The sequence below is a fragment of the Lonchura striata genome, chromosome 11 (assembly GCF_050655825.1).
Source record: "Lonchura striata isolate lonStrDom1 chromosome 11, ASM5065582v1, whole genome shotgun sequence".
NCBI lineage: Eukaryota > Metazoa > Chordata > Aves > Passeriformes > Estrildidae > Lonchura > Lonchura striata.
Genome location: NC_140713.1, coordinates 16,210,520 through 16,232,428, shown reverse-complemented (window position 1 = coordinate 16,232,428; position 21,909 = coordinate 16,210,520). Strand labels below are relative to the sequence as shown.

At 39.3% G+C, this 21,909-nt stretch overlaps 1 protein-coding gene across 2 annotated transcripts in view; it reads right to left on the bottom strand.

Moving 5' to 3' along the window:
• Positions 1-21,909, bottom strand: part of NFATC3 (nuclear factor of activated T cells 3) — a 63,323-nt gene that overhangs the window by 19,416 nt on the left and 21,998 nt on the right. For both annotated transcript variants that reach the window (XM_031505817.3, XM_031505818.3), the window contains exons 3-9: positions 19,633-19,795; positions 7,946-8,145; positions 7,121-7,293; positions 6,212-6,352; positions 4,881-4,936; positions 4,120-4,246; positions 1,276-2,322 (exon numbers count right to left, since the gene is read on the bottom strand). In XM_031505817.3, coding sequence (XP_031361677.3) covers positions 1,276-2,322; positions 4,120-4,246; positions 4,881-4,936; positions 6,212-6,352; positions 7,121-7,293; positions 7,946-8,145; positions 19,633-19,795 — 1,907 coding nt within the window. The remainder of the gene's footprint in view (positions 1-1,275; positions 2,323-4,119; positions 4,247-4,880; positions 4,937-6,211; positions 6,353-7,120; positions 7,294-7,945; positions 8,146-19,632; positions 19,796-21,909) is intronic.

Here is a 21,909-nt window from a genome sequence, read left to right as displayed (position 1 = left end):
CAGCATGCTGTTTCATAAAGCCTTGCTTTTCTCCCCTCAGCAAGTCCTTGACAGAATCAGTCTCTTCCTTCCTTTCTACATAAACTTAAGTTGATTGATAAACAGTGTTTCTAAAAAGAGAGCTTTGTTTAATTAAGGTGGCCATTGAACTGAAAGCTCAACTAGACTGGTTTCTCTTGTTTGCTTCCTCCTATGCCATGTCTTTAAAGGCATTTCTTACTATATTTTATTACTACTGTCTGGAGGTAACAATAGCAAATCTCCTTTTATGCAGGGAGTTGGGACTGACACAGATTCTTAACAGATGGCCTACACTTAAGTCTTTATTCTACTGCTGATGCAATTAAGTAATTACTATCGATGGTTAAAAAAACCCCAAACCACAAAATTTATGGCTACTTTAGAAAAGAGACCCTGGCATGATTCCCTCAATCAAAACCTAGCACATTTTACGCAACTTTTAATGCCAGGCCTTCTGTTCTTCCAGCCTTTATTAGCATGACATATTCTTTAAATTTCTTTGCATCTACATCTCAAATAGTCTGATGTTTAGGATCTGATATTTTTCTCTTTTTACTTGGTTGGAAAATATTATAAATAACGATTTAATTAATAACTAAATTTCAAAAATGTCCAAATATTTACAGTACAGTCCTTTATAGTCTGGCCTTTAGCCTTATCATGTCCTTGTTCTGTTTATGTTAAACAAGTGAACTTCTTAAAAAGGTAGTCAAGAGTGGAGAAAGCAAATAGCCACTGTGAGCAGAGGTGCTGAATGATGACAGGTATCTACAGAATGTCTGTGTGGAGACCAAGACAGTGCCAAAATGCATGTGATATATTATCAAAACACCAGCCTGCCCTTCAAAACTGGGACAACTCCAAGAAACAAGACCCCACACTACCTCTATGCAACTCAGGTATCGTATTATGAGTTTTACTGAAACATATCAATGACACAATCAGAAAAGACTTCAAATTACTTTCTTGAATATAAAGTGTCAGTGTGTAAGAGTTGATCCTCAAGCCTTGTTTTACAACAAAACCAAAATCCATGGCCAAATCAGAGTAAAATGCTTGAATTATATAACTAAAAAATTAACAGCTGATACAATTAAACAAGTTGTTGCTTTGGACACAAAAATATGACTTGATTCTAATGATATAAATTTCCTTCTGTGATGAGCAGTGTTATAAACAAAACTACCCTTCCATACCCACTTTGTAGTTTAACGCCCATTATAACCCCAGTATTGCAATATTACATCCACTTACCATCATCTAGAGTGATGTCTTGGAGTCCTATGGTTTGAAAATTCAATTCCCGGTCTTCAGGCTCTGGTTTGATGTGAACGGCTGCCCCCTCGGGTGCAAAGGGAGAGGAGTCACACACGGGGTGGGGCCCCAGGGGTGACACGGTGCCCAGGGCGGGCAGCGCGGGGCTGGCGGCCTGCGGCGAGTGCTGCCCCGAGTGGGCGGCGGGCGGCGGCGACGCGGCGGGTCCTGAGCTCGGAGATTGGTAAGGCAGAGGCTGGAGCTGGGGGGAAGAGGGGCCGGACAGCGGCGCGGGGCCCAGCGGGTGGGAAGCCGTCGGGGACGGGGAGGAAGCGGCCGCTGGGTTTGGAGAGTGGTACGGGACCTGCTGCAGCTGCGGAGAGGCCTGGCCGAGGGAGCGGCTCATGGCGGAGGGGAGGGAGCCCTGCCCGGCACCCGGGCAGTGGAATCCCATCGATGGCAGGTGAGCGGACGACTGTCCCGAATGAGCTGCGTGTGCCAGGGCGTGTCCTGCTGGGCTTGATGCTGGCACAGAACCTGGATTTGAAGAATGGAACTGCACCGGTGGTAGAGCTTGGCAGCTGAGATTTATCAAATGAGGTACAGCCGTGTCCTGCGGAAATGAAATCGCATCGAATCCTTGTCCAGAGGCAGAGTTCATGGGAAGACCGGGCTGTCCGTTGTACACGTCGCTAGGCTGCATAGGCTGGTAAGAAGGCCTCACAGGAGGTGCTGATGTTACCTGAAAAGACTGAACCACAGCAGGAGGCAAAACGTGACACTCTTCACTTGGACTGAGGTTTCTACCCTGCATATGTGGCAGGTGTGGCACTGCCGAGGTCACCATGGCCGTGTAGGGTGGCTGAATGGGACACACGAGGCTCCTGGGTGACGTAGACAGCAAATTGTCGTGGGGGTGCCCTTGCTCCGGCGACGGCAGCTGGGCTCGCATTGAGTGCAGGCCCTGGACGCTGCCCGCGTGCGGCAGGGCCAGGGACGGAACAGCAGACAAATCCACCTCATCTCTGTGCTCTTGCTTCATTATAACTAGAAAAAGTAAAACAGTTTTACAATTCCAGCCCATCTGTACCCTGTGGCAAATACACACCAACTGCTGTTTAACAACCACAGTAGCACTGTCAGTGTCATTGCTTCCCTCCTTCTGCTCTGCCTTCACCTTTCTGTGCCTGCTACATCAACCCTCCAAAGCCAGAACAACTCTCCCAGCAGGTATTTCAGGGTAAGTATCTCCCTATGCAATGTATGATTTTAAAGACATTGCAACCCAGCCAGAGAAAGTCTAGCTCATCTGAAGGATGTTCTCCTCACCAGAAGGGGGGAGCTGCTGCTGGGCTCCACTGAACACAGGCAGATGTGAGCTCAGTATCACACACTAGGAAATAGTGAAGGAAATTTTTAGCAGGCTACAGGCCTTCCTTAGCCTCTGATCACAAGGACAGCTGAACTTTGGAAACCCACACCCTAGCCTGAGTAGTGCACCACGTTCAATTACACCAGCTCTATAAGCACATCCCCCAGTTTCAGCGATGGCAGCAACTGTTCTTAAAAGAGCTACAAACCGACACACTTTCAGTTACAGGTTTATTTTTTTTTAAACTACTGGTAGGCTCACAACAAGATAGTGATCTTAAGTACTAGTAGAAAAATGTTAACACTTAAATGTCATTTACTACCTTATAAAAAACAGTTGACTAAATACTACAGTCAAATGAACTGTAATACATATAGAGTGTTTTAAGTGCTTGTGTAATAACAGCTACAGTTACAATTCAGCTTGCTTCTTATTTAAGTAATAACTGTCATTATTTCTTTCCACCATTTAAATAATTTAAATAGAGATATTTCAAACAAAAATATAGATGTGTAACTATCTTAGGAGCTGATATTCTTGAAAAACAGTTGACAAATACCACAGAAATCTGATAACACAGTTAATGTGCACTTGGCATACCAGACACCTCGGTAATACTGCCTAAATTTAAAAAGCAGGTAATTTTAGAGCACAACAAGTGAGAACAGACTATTTTAAATTCTGTTAACTAATGCAGTTGGCTTTGTCAGCATATACAGAAGTTTAAAGTAGTTTATATTCAGATCTGTATCCGACTTTAAAGACTCCTTCAGATATCTGACTTCCAAGTGCTCCAAGCAGCACCAAAGGGTCCCCACCACCCCTGGTACCCTGGGAATTCTGACTGCTCCAAATGGGTACCAAAATAAAACAGCTAAAATAAAGCAAGAAGCAGGAAAGGAGCAGGCACTGCACATCTGCTGTAAGTTCTTCCTCACACCAAGTGGGAGGGAATAGGCTGTTTGACTACATCTGCAGTTAACATGTCCTGGTCGTACTTCTGGCTGAGTTACAAGCTGATTTGCCTCAGTAAGCTGCAATGTGTCCAGAGTGGGGGGAAAAAATAATTTGACCACCTTTGTATCTAAAACCTGGGGTTGTTTTTCTTTTTTGACATTTGAGAGTGGAAAAAAAATGCAAAATCTGTTCTTCTATGATCTCACTATCCACTATGTCACCATGAGGGTTAAAGAGCAGCTTCTGAGATTCATCATCATTCTCAAAGAAAAGTAGAATGCAAAAATTATTGTGTAGAAAGTGTAATGAAGAAATAACTAGCTGTAGTTACAGAACTGGAGCTTATTACTCTGTATTTCAGCTTTTTAATTAGACAAGCTTTAGTAACTGTTTTACAAAGAGTTCAAAGCTAATCCTATGTACCTGTCAAAGGAACAAGACTGTCCAGAGTATTTTTGTACATCCACTTTAAAAAAACAAAATAAAATGCCACTTTTGTATTTTTCATTTGATACCTGGTGTGTAAGTAAAACGCTGGGACTGGCTTTTTTTCCTCTTGCCATTGCAGAGATAAAACTGCACCTGAACTGCAGCTGTGATGGTTTTGTTATGGTATGGAGGAACTTCAAGTATGATGTTTGCCTATAGGAATGTTGAAATAAAGAAGTTTTACACATTAAATGCAAATGAAATTGTTAATTACACAAAACCTGAAACACTTATGGTAAAACTAAAGCACTCTAATATTTTGAAATTGGCAAACTTCAAATTCATGCACATTACATAGTAAAACAGTACTATGGGCAAACTTTTATTTGGAGAATTTTATTTTCTTTTAAACACAAATGCTCTGAAGATAATGCTTTAATTAAATAGACATATCATCTAAAGGATGCTTTGTTTATCTGCCAGAGCACAAAAAACCTTCTTGCAGTTCAAAAACTGCATTTTGGATCATTAAGCTTTTAAAGGAAATTTTAATGCACTGGAAATAATTTGTCATGTTAGCAAAATTATCTTAAGTTTCCGCTTTTTAATTTTCAAGTTCTTTTTTCATTGCTTTCACAACAAGCATACTATTTCCAGTTCCTTCAAAGCATCCTCTTAATGGCTACTTTATAGTGTTAAGACAATTTAGAAGTCTCCAATTGTCTGTCTGAATTAGTCAGTGATCTACTTACTTTAATAAATGAAGTCTAAATTTCAGAACAACAATGAAAATATAAATCTTCACATAAAAAAAATGCTTTCTAAAATAAGAAAAATTCTTTCTCACCCCTTGACACTTTTCCCTAATTATTTTCCCTTCTACCTCCCACTGAGGTCGTCCATCTGTTGAGAGAAATTTACAAATAATTCAAGTAAAAACCAATTTCTTAACACTTTAATAATTCATCTTAAAATATTTAAATACTTAATATAAAACTGGATTTATTTTGAGTCATAAAGAGGCTGTTAAACTGACAGACACACGCTGTAAACTAAGTACAGAGATGCTTTAGGGGTTTCAGCGCTGCAGCCACTGCAGTCCTGTGGTGCAGGACTGTGCACTGCACCCCAGCGTGCAGACTGAGCTGCAGGGGGGTGCACACAAGGGTTCTCCCCTCGCGTTCCTGAAACCTTTCTGAAGGCTGCTGAAACTGCTGCTGCCACTTGTGCCTGAGGCTGAGTCAGCAGCAGCAGCAGCAGCAGCGATAACTGCGGCGCCCCTCCCTGCCCGCCCGGGTCGCGGTGCCCGCGGTGCCCTGCCCGGGTCGCGGTGCCCGCGGTGCCCTGCCCGGGTCGCGGTGCCCGCGGTGCCCGCGGTGCCCGCGGTGCCCGCGGTGCCCTGCCCGGGTCGCGGTGCCTGCGGTGCCCGCGGTGCCCGGGCAGCCTCCCTGCCTCTGACCTGGCACCAGCCACGCCCTGCAGCCAGCACTGCTCCTCCGCCACTGCCTGCTGGTCCAGGGAACCACAGCAGCAGCTCTGCTTCTGCCAGAGGTGCTCAGCTTGTGCGGCAAAACACACAGTTACGTACTCTTGTATTTGCTAATAAAAATAACACCACTCTTATTTACATATATATGGAGATAATAAGATGTAGAAGAATTGGACTAGATTTGCAAATTTTTATTTTTAATAATTGCTTTTGCTACTGTTTTCATGAAACTTCAAATCAAGACATTTAAGTCACCAAAATCATAATTTAAGCTGTTCAGATTTTATGTTTTATTGCTTTCTAGCTAGCATTTATTTCATTAGCTAAGGAGTCAGTTCCTATGCATTGATTAAATCAGATGTAACATGGTATCAATGCCAAATACTACATTTCAATTAGATCCCATTTTCACTTTTTCATTTTCTTATAATAAGAAAGAGCAAATACATGGTATGATCTGTTGACAGCATCTTTCTAATACACACATTCCAAGTTAGTTACCCTGTCTCTTCCTGAACTAGAAGTACTACTTCATTAATAACTGCCAACCAGCACACAGAGCAGTGCCCAAATGAACTTTCCAATTACTACTCAGGACTTTTTTTCTCCTTTTAAAACATCCTTATCTCTTAAAATCAAACCCACGTACTGAGCTTGGTTTGAAAAAAAAACAGCGAGACAGTATTTACCTTGTCCTTTTTCAAAAAATATAATTTTGGATTCTGGAAGAAAATTAGATCCTGTCACCACCATTTCATGGCCTCCATTTACTGAGCAGCTGTTGATGCTGTACTTCTCAATCTGAGGAAGTTCTTGCGCAGATCGCTGAGCTTTAGATATATTAAGGGAATAATTATTATTCACAATTTTAATCATAATGACATTTATTTTACAATTCTAACTTGAAGAATCTGGGATGAAACTAAAATGACCATCTGTTTACATACAGAAATCATATTTGTCTAGGATTTATCTTTGCTTTTAAAATTATTTTGAAATTACATAATTACAGAAAAGAAACATCAAGAAGACATGAATGCCAACAGTCTCTACTATTACAGCAAATTCAATTTTTAGTTCAGGAGTACTGGATTAAAAATTACTTTAGTAGTTTTGGGACAAAACAAATTCTAGGGGAAATTCAGATTGAGGTCATGCCTTTATTCCCTAGTGCCAGTATTTAACAAATCAACTCTCAAGAAGTTCAACTGTTCACTAGATATTACTGTATAGGGAAAATCATGGTACAGACTCCTATCAATGAAATGGTATCAGCTCTAGAATGAATATTTTCACTGAGATGCATCAGCTGCCTCTGCTCACGCACAGGCACTACTGCTGTGTGACTGCACTCAGGTTAAAGTCCAAACCCTTTTTCCTTTTTTAGAGGTTTTTCCTCTAAATCTCCAAGCTGTCCCTTGGCAAGTACCATCTTTACTTAAACACACATTAACTTTTGGTAACTAAGCTCTTTACACACAAAGCTTTTTACACAATTTCTATATATAATTCTGGCAATAAATATTGTCAGAATGACACTACTACTGACACATGCATAAACCATGGGTATAAAAGATGTAGAGTTAGAGCAATCTTACAGCATTCAACAGGTATGGAAGCAGTCTGCAGAGACAAGACTTTTCCGCTGGGCTGTGGGATGTGAACTCGGAACACAAGGCGCACTCTGGTGTTCTTTCTTCCAATATCTGTCTCTCCTTTCCGGAGCTCTATGTCTGAATTGCGCAGTTTCAAAATACCAGCACAATCGATACTGGAGATAGGAGAGGATGGACAGATGGACCACAAGAGAAATGGAAGAAAACCAATCAAACTACTGCCAAAGTTCACTCTGAAAGCCTTCCTTTTGTTAAAGAATGAAGCTGTTCTATTTTTTCCCACATTATGGTATTTTGAGGGTTATTTTAAATGTCTGTGATTGAAAGAACGCTTAGTGCAGAAACAGCAGCAAGTACTGGTGAAACATTTTGTCTTGTAAATGTCCAGCTGCTCCTTTTTTGAACCTTCAAAAGATTATTTGTTATTGCACATTGCAAAGTGAGTTATTTACCATGGTAAATGTCATTTACAAGGAGTAAGACACCACTATTTAGTTCCAGTTTAGGAAGGACTAGAGAACAACAAAGTGTACCCATCAAATCCCAGCTGCTATTCCACACAGTGGTCAATTACTCATATGAGACACACAACTTCAATCATACACCACATTTGCACGAGAGCTTCCCTGCCTCTCTGCTCCTTTACCATTCTTACACTGGCTTGCTTTAAGAGATTTATCTCTTCATCATGACCCAGATTTGTGGAAGATACGCTAATTTTACAAGACTTTTCTTTCACCTTTGCACGAACAAAGAAAATATAAACTACACATAGCAAGCAAATGGCTGACTCATGCTGTGGTGTACCTGGCTGACATATTATTTTCAGGAAGAAGAGGAATTTCCAACACTTTGGTGCTGGCAATGATGATCTCCTGGCTGGCGGTGGCCACGGTCTTGCCGGTGATGCGGTGCACCTGGTAGAAGGCGTGGGGCCGCAGGTAGCGATCGTCGGCCGTGCCGATGAACATCTGCAGGTTCACCGGCTTCTCGCTGTAGCCCAGCAGCTGAGGGAAGGGCACACGGAACAGCAACAGGTTAGGTGACTGCCACTGCATCTCTGTGTGCACACCACACACAGCCAGTCCAAAGAGTTAAGAGGCACTAGTACTTCATTACAAACTTCTTCACACTCTTCAGCAAGCAGAAAACTCAGTACAGGTATCTGTCACCAAGCACAAGGACTGGCAACAATTACTGGAAGGAATGAATGTCATAATATCATTATAATTTCTGAATCTCTCAAAGACAATTTTTCTAGCTACAGAATTTCTAAATCAAAGCTTTGCTATGCTATAGGTCTGTTTCTGGTACTGTTTTTAATTACTAATTACTGATTTTACTAAGATACACCCAGATTCTACAAATACAAAAAGCTTTTAGATTTTCTTCTATGAAATGGAATAGCAACTTAAGTTTTGTGAATGTAAATCTATCAAGTTAGGACAGTAAGATTCAATTCATATCTAGAAAATAAAATGTGGTTTATTTTTGCAAAGAAAATATTTCAAAGCCCCAAATTCTGCAAATGTTAATTTACACATCTTTCTGTTTCTCAAATACATATCCAACCACTTGGTTATAAAACCACCTGTTGCATGAGCTAACTGCAGCAATTCTGGCACAACACTGAAACAGTAGAAAAAAATTATGAACTGAAACTAGAAGAAAAAAAAACATTTTATGATAGAACATGGGTAATTTGTTAAGGAAACAAATGTGAACAACAGTAACACCAGTTTCCTTTAACCCCTGTTATTATAAAATTGAAGCCTACAGAGTATTTCTTACAAATCCATTTTCCTTCACCTTGCCGCAATTGGCAGATTGATGCAGGCTGCAAGTTACATAATTGCTAAACAGCACTGGAGCAGATTTACATTTCATTGACTTTGACATCAACTTATGTTCAAACGAGAGGGAGGGACAGACAGTCATTCTTTGAACGTGGTTTTGTCATGTCAATATTTTTGTCTCTAGGGAGAGTTATTTGGTCACACAACAATATTATCCAAGCTCTTTACAGAACTAACACTTAAAAACCAAACAAAACATGTCAATTTAACCTACTTAGAAGAGTAATTTAAGCCAGTAGTCAGCAGCACAAAAGCCCAAAGCACACCCACACCCAGCACTCAGAAACCCCACTGCTGGTGCATCACTCGTGGCAGGGAGTTTTATGGACCAAATATGCCTGGTTTTTATATTCAAGGTACACCTTGGTTTCTATATTCAAGTGGCAGCACCTACCAGGCCTGTCACTTTTACTAGAGCTTTCTCAGTCAAGAATAGAAATTTAGGTTTCAACAGAAGTCTGGAAAGACTTTGTTATATGTTATCCCTGGAGTTCTCAGTACAAAAAGAGCTAAATCCAGCTAAAATCACCAAACGAAACCAAACTATCTCTTCAGCCACTGAGTGGAGACAGTCTAGATTGTCAGAGTTGCTTCCCATGTAAGTAAATGTAAACAAGAAGCATTTAGAAAGGTTACAGTAAACAACTTCCTGTGACAATCAGTGTACTGACAGGTTTCTCTCCCTCCACTGTCAGAGTCAACTATAAACTACAGAAACATCAGGACCACAAGGAACTTTCCTCTTAGTGTTGCCATCACAGTGGAGCATAGGGACTGTTACACCAATCAAATACATACACATGCATAAATTCCTTTTTATGCTTGATGCAGGACTCCAGTGTCTTTCCAAAAGTCTTTTTCATTAAATACCAAATGAGTAATTCATTTTTTATTAGTCTGAATTATTTTAAGAGTTTAGAGAAAATCAGGACACGTATTAGTTTAGCATTACAGCAGCCATCTTGTCACAAGTTCTGTACAAGTTCTGTGACTCCACCATCAATTTTCCTCAGAGTTAAAATTAAGTCTCAACACAATGGAATACAGCCTAAATGTGACGTTAGTTAAATGTGTTCACTCTAATACTGGGAATTATAAAAATTACAAGCCAGACCTATTCAAAAATTTGACTGACTTCCAAATGCGGTCACTGTGACAAAGCTAATTTCCAATTAAGGCTAATCTTCCCCATGCTGAACAATGGACATGTACACAGCAGTTCTAGAGATACTGGTGATACCAGAAATAAGGAAGGGTGGGGGGATACTTGTAAAACTAAGCTGGTCTCTCTACAGTAGGTGAAGATCATCTTCTACAGAAGACACAGAGCAGGAGCTCAGTTTAGGGAAGTAAAACATCCCCCATGCCACCACTCACACTGGTATTGCCCAGGAGAATCTATGGCCAGATACACTGGCAAAGTAGCAGAGACTTAAAAATATATATTTGGTATTGCAGACAATTTATTGCTTTTATTCAAGGTCAAGTAAAAAGAGAAACCCCTCGTACCTCTCCCCCACAATGTAAAAGTATAAATATAACCAATGTGTGCAATCCCTGTGGCAATAAAGTAAGCCAGGGAGTGGGAAAGGAAGAATGACCACCACGTACTCCAGCACAGAGTGTAATTCAGGGCCTGACTGCACCAACGGGGCCTCATTAAAGGAAACATCCCAGCCTTAAGCAAGCAGTGGAAAGGCTGCAGTGTCCCTGTGCTCCCAACAGCCACAGCCAAAAGCCACTAAGCTCAACAAGCTGTGCATGCTAACGAGACAGGCTGACATGCTACTGAAACTCAGGCAGCTGGACAGATTGTGGATAGAAAAAAATCCAACTTTTATTATACAGATCTGTGCTTTAGAATGAAAACTTCCCCCTTAAATCTTCTGTAATAAGCAAGCTGGCAACTCCAGGCTGGCTTGCCATTATTGATGCAAAACCTACCTTGTGAATAATGAAGGAGACTTACTACCCCAAATCAACTTCAAATCAGGAAAAATTATTTATTTAGGCATTTAAAATGCATGCCCTTTAAATACAGTTTTGTTCTCATTCAAAAAAATATTGACTGCTCTTAATTTCATTGACAGCATCTGCTTCATGCACACTTCTGTATTTAGAACAGCTCAAACATTTAAATCAGTAAAATATCCCAAACTGCTAATTGTTTTTCCATGAAAATAAGTACTTAATTAACTTGAGAGAAAAAATATTATATTTTGTTCAAATACATAATGAAGCCATGGTATTGGTACCTTTAGTTCACTTTAGTAAAGAATATATACAAATAAGAACACAGTGTGTTTTTACAGACCATAAGTATTTAAATAAACAGCATTTTACAACCTACTGGCAAGTGCTGCAGAATCAGCACCATGAAGAAGCATTATGGTAAGGCACTAACTATCAGTGTGCTCAAGATTCAGTCATGGGTCACTTACAGAGGAACAGTAACCTGAACTACTGGTTGAGCCCTAGGAAGGCTTTCAGGTACACCTTCCAGCACTTATTCCATTAATGTGCAGTATTAGAGCTGCTCACTACAAACAAAAAATTGCTAATTTTACTTGAAAAAAGATACAGCACCTTCCCAGGAGAAGCAGTGTGCTGCAGACAAGCAGTAAGTTACTGCACTGTGTCACTAGTGACCTCTAGAAACCCTCCCCTGTAACAGAATCCTGATACACCACCCACTGCTCTGCCGAGGAAACTCAGCCAAGTTGTTTTTGTGTTTCTATATCGTTTCCATAGCAAAGGTCAGTGCCTGCGTAAGTTAAACTAAAGCTGGAAGGCTAAAGACTGAAGGTCACTACAGGATAAGCCACAAGGGCTTCACGCCAAAGCAGTCCCAGCCATGTTACTACACTGCACACAGGAAACCCCTGCACAGCACTGGGAGCTCTGAGCTTTTACCAAGCAACTAAACAGGCAGGCACTTAATGAGAGGGTTTTGGAGCATCAAGAAGCTGTATTGTATGCAATAAAAAAATAAAAACAACAAATGTTCTTAATGCACACATGGAAAATCCTTTAAAAATGTGTCATGCTAGAGATTATATGGATTTATTTGATCACTGAAGATAGCAGTGTTTAAACTTGGAATTTTGTGGCAGTGGTGAGAACCTTTCCTTGCTGAGAAAAACAAAGAGGTCACGTTAATTAAGAGGAATCAACCTGGAAAAAATAAATTAGCATTTTTCCAGATTTCATGCAGATTATATTTGGGTCATAGCTGGCTCACATATCATTGGTTCCATGCTCTGATCTAAAGAAAACCTTGCAACATAAAAAGCTTATGAGAAGACACCTTTTAGTTTCTAATGCTTAAAATTTTTACCTCCTCATGCCACCTTATTTTTAAATGAAGAAGGTTCTGTCCATGTTTTCAATTTATTGTCACAGGCCGAGTCTTACCAATCGCTATTCAAGTGTAAAAGTGGAATTTCTTAAGACATAAAACAAAGCTTGGGAAAAATATCCAACAGGAAATACACATTTCATAGTAACAAAGTACTAACAGACATCACTAGTATACTTGGACACAGGCTGGGTTTTTGAACTAAAGTATCCAAACCCCCAAATACCTTTTAGTGTCACTGAACCCAGAAATAATGTCAGTAACCTACACTTTCAGTCTTGGAATTTAAGAGAAAACATGGAACGGGGAGAGTGTGTGTAGAGTGGTGGTGGTAGGGGAAAGATCATTTCATCAGTTAGGTTTTATGCTCAGCTATCAAGTACACTACAATACCAACAACATTCCGATGGTGTCAAAACCTATTTGATTGTATTTTTAAAGCGTTTTTCTGGCAAAGCTTTCCAGCACTTATTAGGAAATTGCCATGTTGAATCAAACTTTCATTGGGGCTTAATAATCATGTTTTATGTGCCTTTTTTATTTGCTTGTTTATTGAAGATTCCATTGCTCCTTTGCCTTTGTGCAATTAATTCACTGCTTATGGCATTGGTGAAGTAGGCTGATTAAAAAGAAAGCTTTTACATACAAATAGGCCTCCCTAAAAATAGGGCACACTCTTGAAATACAATACAAGTTTGATATAATCAAGTCCCTAAAGTTCACAATCCATCCTCACCAAATGCACCAGTATCTATACAGAAATCCTCAGCTCAAATGTGAAGAACAGGGAAGGAAACTCATCTGTGTAAAGACCCGCAAGTACTTACTAAGCCTTTACTTCAGATGGAGACTTCCAAAGTTTTTCAACACCTTGATATAAAAAGCAGGTTGTAAATAATTATTTCCCCCTTGATAGACTCACAGTCACTTCACTGACTTCTGTATTCCTTAGAACACACCCCAGAGTGACAAGGTAAGGAGGACAAAAGAGAAGAATGCAGGCCTCATTGTAGAGGGCGAAAAGGAAGAGCTGTTCTTATGAATCAGGTACTTTTACTTTGGAAGACTGAGCAAAATATGGTACAGTTCACTATGAAACCTAAACAACCCTAAAGGAAAAAAAGCTTCACTGCTTAAATTTCAGTCCACTTCAAAAATAAAATACAATTTCTTTTAAAAAGAAATTATTTAAAGAAGAAGCTAAACCATCTAAATGTTTTATCCTCTGAGAAAAGGAAGACATGACCCACAAGCCTGGAATCTTTTGGACAGTGGTATCAGAGAGGCATCAGTGCATGGCTTTGATCAATTGAACTTTTTCTCTAAAGACAATTTTCCACAAGAGTTTCCCTTTTGAGTAGTGTGCAGCAGCTTTCCTAAAGAACTGTGAGGGCTGCTGTGTTTAAAAGCTGAAGGGCTATCTGCCAAGCTGAACAGCACATCTCTCAGCCATGACTTGGGAGGACAAAAATCCAAGGGCATGAAGATGAACATAATTTAAAACAAAAGACAACACGACTAATGCCAGTGATACAATTTATTGTGAATTTATCAACAGCTGTGTTTTGAAAAAACTGAAGCACACCATGGGCATGAAATGAAGAAAGAAGAGCTCAGGGAAGCTACTGAAAGTCAAAATTACCTCAGACATCCCTTGCAGGCTTGCAGAGGTACAGCGAGTGCTGACCTATAATCTCCAATGGACTGCTTAAAAGAGACTGAAGAAACTGATGGAAGGAGACTCAATTCAGATCTATCATGTAATATCCCAACCACTGGCTCAGAAAGTCTTAACAGCACACTGGATTTTTTAAATAGTTTCATTCTGATTCTGCAGATGTTATAATGTAACAAAAAGTTAAATGTCTGATTTTAAAGTTCAATATGTTGAACCAAACATCTATTTCAATCCCTTCCTGATGTGCAGTATTATTTTATGTCACTGGATTATTTGGTGTACCTTTGCATCAACAGAGAAGGAAAAGCAAGCACATCAGAAAAGTCTTCCTTTGTGTTTTGTTAAATAAACTTATTGAGTAGACTGACTTGAAGACTTTAAAATAGTACAGTCCTTTGGAATAATGAAAAAAATAGTGACAAATAAAAGGAACAAACTTTAATAGACTATTAGGTAGGGGCACAAGTCCAATTAAAAACACTTCAAAGGACATCACAAAAACAGATCCTGCAAAGGACTAAAGCAAAAGAGTAATGGCAAATACCAGTTTGTTCATTATTAGTCATGGTACCATGTGTTTACACATGTACAGAACATTCTTCAAGATTCAAAAACTTGGACTATTTTTTCTGAGATCTCACACTTTTACACACTCACTGCTTCCAGACTGGATTGAATGTGTTTTAAATACTGACTTCAGGCATTTTTTGAGGTGTTTTAGTCCTGTCCCATTTTACACTATGCAAAAAATAATATAATCCAATACCTAAAATAGTATTAGGCTAACACACAGTGAGGAATTGTCGGTCCCACGTAACCAGCCATCAAACCATTTATCTGCACTTGGCTCTACCACACTCTAAAAAAAAAAAAAAAAAAAAGAGCTATTCCTGAAATACCAACTCCAAATGCTAATTATGCTATGGAGGGTTTTTGGACAAGCACTGCTGGGATAGGAAGAGGTTATTCCCACATAACCTGTAGAAAAAAGAAAAATGTTGTAAACCAATGATACAAAAAACAGATGTCTGTTTTTATTGGTTTTCACACCAATAACTGCATTCTCTGAAAATAGTGGATGCATCACTTCTGCTATCTGTTTTTGGGATTCTGAAGCAGAAAGTGCCCAAATCATCATACTGTTCTTGAAAGATACATAGTTTTAGAATCTCATCCAAAGGTCGATGTTCTTTGCCAGTACAGCCCGTTACACAGTTCACACAGGCTGAGATTTACCTTCTGCCTTTTAGATTTATTGGCAGGTTGCTGTCACCAATCAACAGCAGGCAACTAGAGCTGGGATACAGCCTGCCTCCTGGTGAGGGATAAACCAGGGAAAAAATTCAAGACAAAAATGAAAATTAGAGAGTGGAAGGCAGGAAGAATGGGAAGGGCTGCAAAACAGAAAAAAATGTGCTGTTTATTGGACATAGAGGGAGAATTCCAGTATTATACCTGATATTCAAGTAGTTACACGCACTGGCCACAAGAAACAGCTGGGAAAAGGTGACAGCCACAGAATTATAAGCCAGGAAACATACACTCATTTAGACACTGCTTTGTTAATTTATTTTTATCAGCTCATCTGACATTGCTTGGATAGATTCTCTCTTGTTGGTTGCAGTTTCTTCCATCAGGACTCAGGCAGAGTTTGACAGGCTTTTTGAGAACACATTCCTGCCTCAGAATTTTCACAGCAGTTCAAACTGAGTTTACTTCTGCTCAATTCGTTTACTTTTTTCTTCCACTGCAGCACTTATCATGACTTCAAGCTCTGCAATCACTTTAAACAGAGCTGACGCAGAGCCCCTCTTTTATAGATCCCATGAAATCTCACACAGAAAACTCTCTACTTGTCAGTGAGTAGCAGTGTGTGGCCATCTAAATTAACTGGCCTTTATTTAATATTGCTTTGATTTTTGACCTTACATCTTTTTTGTCAGCTGCAGAACTGCTGAGTTTTCCATATGGATTCCACAGTGCATCCCCTCCTCTGTTACTGTGAATTTGCTACAAGAATAATTCTGCTTATAGCAGAGGAACAGAATGATTCTATCCTTAAGCACTTTGCAGTACATGAAAAAGACACTTCTGGTCCAGGGAAATTCTTAACAGCTGCCACCACTCCAAAACTATCTTCCAAAACGGATTCCATACAGTTTCTGTTGCAGATACACCATCAGCTGTAGAACCAGTCACCCATCACAGCCCATCCCTACCCTCACTCCACGGTGGCCCCAGGACAGACACTCCTTGCACACAGATTGGTGCTCAGGAGCAGCTGTGAGCCCACAGTTCCCGAGTATGTCACTCTCTGTGGTTACAAGATGACCAGCATGGACATCACCTTCTTCCTTAACAACAGGACAAAAGATAAAAGCAAATACTACTTCTTGTGCACAACACAGCCTTTATGATTTACTACCAAAAGATGTCATTAATTTAAAATCCTTGAGCTCAGAAAATTGCAGGAAATTATATGAGTAACAGGAACACAAGTTTGCTTCTTTTAAAAAGAAAAGTTCATTTTAGATCAGAAAACTAAGATACAACGTTAAAAAACCACAAATTATCCCAAAGAGATTCTTATCAGGTGCTCACCTGCTCTAAAAGGCTTTTCTGTTTTTGATCATAAACATTCTCCAAGTGAGGTCCCATGAAGAACCCTACCAGTTCAGACAGAAGTAAAAGCTCATTCTAGAAAATTCTAAGAGCAAACATTATTTTATGTACAATTGTACCCACGGGAAGGGTGGAAATTCAAGCAATGATGACTGCTCATTTAGAGTTGGATAAAATGTGACAGCTACTTGTTTAAAAGGCTTAGCAGATGGGTGAATTGCAGACTCTTACCTATGAATTAGAATGGTAAAATTAGGGAGTGCTCAGAGGCTGTCTCCTGGCAATGCACTACAAAATTTCCACATCATTTGGATGACAAAAGCTCAACCTGCCACCTTTCTCCTTGCAAACTAGTCTGCTATATTATTTATTCCTTCCCTGTGAAAACCACCAGCATTATCATGCAGATTCTCTACCAAGGTAAAAGAAAGTGTTCCAGATGACAAAGATTAGCTGGAACATGCTTCCAAGAAAGCAGAGCTTAAAATGAAAGGTATCTGCTACTTATAATATTTTGCATTAAAAAAAGCTAAAAACAAGGGAACATCATTATAGAATTAGCTTTCTTAAAGTTAAGGGATATACAAAGCAAAGCATGATGCTCCACTTATTTAATTTCCTCCCATTTGGAAATAAGCTGATTAAATGTACTCACAACAGATGATGCCAAATTTGTCAGAAGCTTAGTGTCCTAGCAACAGGTGTGGTACAGTATTAGTAATAGACTAATGACATGCACTAATACATTAAAGGCCATGGACTATCTTAAAAATCTTTATTTTAAATAATACATCAAGTGCACATGCAGAACTACAGAGGCTTCACAGTTTGGAGATTAAATATTCCAGCTTTCTAGAAAATAATGTTCAAAAACAAAAGAAGTTGTGCAAGAAGTGAAAGCACAGAGGCCTTCAGGCACCCAAAGATGTGGCAGTTGGACTTGACAACCACTGTAGGTCTGTTCCAATTAAAGGATTCTATTCTATTTACCCATGTCCTTTCTCATCGCTGACACTGGTAAGCACACAGCTATTTTGCACAGGAAAATGTGGAGTACTTTACTGCAATGATCACACACATGAAGTGACTGCTCTAAAGCTAAGAGCACCAAAAGCTTCCTATCTCCTATAAAACACAATTAATTTGCAGTCCAGCTGGAAGAGACTGAATTGCAAAGTTGAATATTAATTTTCATTTGCATTCATTTTCATGTAGAGAGGCATATGAAGCATAAGACTCTCAGACACATAAATGCCATCCTCATATTTAAGACAGCATTCTCATATAGCAAGGTATTTCACAACGTCAATGCAAATAGCTTTTAAAATCATTGGTGTAAGTCACTCACTATAGATGTTTCTTCTAATTTGCATTACTGCAGTTAGAAGCATTCAGTACTGCAGCATAGAAGCATCTAGTTCTGTAGGCAAAAGAAAGCCCACATATTTGTCAACTCTTGCAAATATCAGCATAAATTCCCTTAATGCAAACATTAGTGCAAAACATAAGCATCCAGAGGAAAAAAACTAAACAATATTGAATGCGGTTCACAGCACTTCAGGAAAGATTTATTTTGTCAGCAAAAATCTCTCAGGTTTCTGTCCTGATTAATGATGTGTTGAATTCCACTGCAAGCACCTTGGCATGTGGAAGTTGTGTCTACTTGTCCTCCACTGACTAAGGCAACACAATACTCCACATGAAGGAATGTGCCTTGCCAGCTTTCCAATCCCAGCCTAGTCCAGGCATCCTTAAATTTCACCAATTTGCAGCATAAACTTCCTTAAGAAGCACCTGACCTTTGCCTCTACTGTGCTAAGAAAGCCTGTAGGCCTGACAAAAGGAGAGAGTTGCAGCTGGTTAGGCCACAGCATTGTGAAAAGAAAACACCTGAGCAGCTTTGCAGGGAACATGAAAGCTGGATGAAGAGCTCAGCTTAAGAATTGTAATGGAAAAACAAGGAAAGACATTCAAGAAAGAAGATGGGATGCAGATAACCACCCTTTTTAGAGGGAGAGAAAGGAACTGCAAAGTCTTGAAGAGGAAAAAAGGTGTAATGAAAAAGTTCAAGGTAAGCTTACAGAGAAGAAACAGTTTGATAAACAGCCCAAAGAATACAATTTGGAGTCAGGTTGAGGGAAGCAATTAATCAGATGAAGAGCCTGGAAGCAGAGGTTTCTTAGACAAATTAAGAACAGCAGATTATCCAAGACACAAACTCTGGGAGTGTATCTTCATCTATATAGATGACATCCAACGATGTAAATACAGAGTGTGACACAATTCACTTGCCAAAGAGGAGGAATAAACTATAAGGAGGAAAAGTGATAACATGTTTATACCACAGTAAGAGGAGGAGAAAGAATGGGGACTGATTATGCCAATCCTATCAGCACTTTGCATCTTGTCTCCAATTGTAATGAGTTACTTTCAACTACTGGAAGAGGATAAATATATAAAATACATTTTTAATATATAGACTGCAGCAAAAGATTTAGGACTGTAACACTGACTTTTCATGAAATATCCTGGATTTGGAGAAAAAGACAAAACCTGCTGCATCCTTCATGGCTATTAAAGGAGACATCAGTGACTTATCCCTAAGCAATTCAGAAGTCTCCCCAGCACAAAGCAAGATATTTGTGTACACACCTGAATCCTCCAAGTCAGACAGCAGCACATCACATCCTGTGCACAGTTATTCCAACAAGCCCAAACCCACATATCTTTCTCTTCAAAGAGAGTATGATGCCAAAGCCAATTTGGCAGGATTTACCAGGACCTTATATCTAATTCTGAATACAACAATAATTGGCTTTATTGGTCAGTGTTTTCAAAATAGTTATCATTACATTGAAGGGAGAAAATCTTGCCCAGGAAAAGCTGTAAGCTTCACAAAAGGTAACAATTCACAGTATTGTAAATACCAGTAACTGCAGTTAAAAAATTACCTTCTATTCAAGAAAGCCAAACTTCCTACCTTTACTACAGGGTGTCCTCCAGTAGATGCTTTTACTGCTCCTCTGCTTCCTTCTGTTTCATAGTGAGCTCTGTGATGAGTTTTAGGCTGGACTTCTATTTTCAGTTCACACTGCCCATAATGGCTTGGTAAAGGCCAGTCAAGAGGGGGCAATGAAGATGTGCTGCAATAAAGACAAGCACACTGTGGTTACATGAACGGAATTTCTTCTTTCCAACACCTGAGCAAAAGAAAGGTACTCTATGACCCACACTACCAGTGCTAATCTATAATGCCTTTATATTCACTTTTTAACCTTAAGTACATCAGCAAGCAAATCCAAATGTGGTTTAGAGGGAACAGCGTAAACTCAGTCTGCCAGTCATTAAGTTTTAACTCTGCATTATCTTCCAGCTTGCTGTTTTTGTTTTCCTTTGGCAAGCACTACATTTTGTTAACTGTCATTACAATGAACACTATGTGATCACCCTAAGTTTTATGCTTAGATAGAGCAAATGGCTTTTTAAAGACTTACTACAGCAGGCAACAAAGACACTTAAAGTTGTGTTCAGCTTCTGCACAGACACTTACATCCAGTAGCAAAATCACTCCAGGGAAGAAGAACAAAATACAGTAACAAAAATAATATGGAAGAACCTCAAACCAATGTTTACTTCTTACCTGCACAGATTTATAGACTTAAGATTCTAATACGATAAACAGTCAGATTCAAGCCAGTAATTAGCTGGTTGAGTAAATTAAACTATGAACATTTGAAAATCTGTTTCTCTTATGTACCCAAATTTCTCTGTCAAAATAGTTGGTATACACTGAACAGATACAGTACCTGAGAGAACTCTTAATGCACCATAGGCTATACACCAATTATTGGGAGGTATTACTGGAAGTGGAATGATAAATTCAGTCAAGAAAAAAGTATTTGTTGATCATGACCACTCTCCATACAGTGTCTCAGAGAGATTTACTCCTCCTGCAATTAACTCACAATAATGTGGCACAAGTTGTATCAGATTCACATTTTCTTGAAAAAAGATTTGGCATACTAGGGCGAACATAACCAACTCTCAAAATTTTGTCATTCTTTGAAAACAAAAAGAAAATAACAGCATGAGAGAGCAAGGAAGTGGACTGTGCACATGCAGATGCCTAAAACATTAAAAAATTGCAATGCTTCCAAAACAGAGATTCCCCAGTAAATGACACAGCTTTTGAGGCTGCACTGCATCAAACAGATATTTTCTAGATGTAGCTGGTCTGACAGCTACAGCTGCTTTCCTTTTGATGTTGGATACCCAAACTGTTGTTTCCCTCTGAATACTTTCCTTGCTGTCTCTATCCCTGAACTTCTCAGTAGCAGTGGATTCTTTACAGGTTTTAGGGTACTCTGTCATGCACCTTTCTGCCTTGTAGGTCTATCAGTTTTATATTTTTGCTTCCACATCATCCTTACGTGTTTTTCAGACAAACACTACAGAGGTAGACATTGAACCAAATCAGTGATCTAACTTGGGTTCATTTTGAAATGTAAATTCTTTAATACTATTAATTTAACAGTGTCCTAGTTGTCTGTACAACTTTAAGCAGAACAAAGGGGTGGGAAGCAGAGTAGGAACTTCCTAGCCAGCACTGTCACCTTCTTAAAAGTCACACAAACCCACAAGACTGCACATAAAATAAATCAAAAAACACAACAGAATGTAGTCTACAAACTCTTGGTATTTTGGGTTTTTTTATTCTATGTACAATTCAATATAAAATGAGAAAAATCATATCAGCCTTTGGGGTGCAAGAAGTAACAAATCTGTATATGCTTTGCATACTTTTTCATATGAAGCAATGCTTTTTTTTACCAAATACTAAATATGGGAAAGTAGGTCTGAAGCTGTCAGCTTTACTGCATTTAAGGATCTATTCTCAAGAAAATCTTATTCAGTCTACACTGATAAGTGAGGGTCAGCAGTAAAACTGAGATTTAACTCACCACAGTTATCAGTTGTAAACTGTGCCCTGAACTTCATTGAACTTCTGCACAACCTCTGATAGTGCAGAACTTTAAATTCAAAATTTAATGGTGCATTACTCTTAAAATATCTGGAACATGTTACAGAATAAGTAGCTCAGCTGCTTCAGAAATAAACAAGTACTTTTTCTGTCTCCCCCCAGCTTATGCAGCATGACAGCTTTGTGTTTATTAATAAAGACACTTTGCATTCAGAACCCAGATCAGCTGCTGACCATGAGGGATTTTTCAAGTTGTTTTAGAAGAAGAGATTAAGA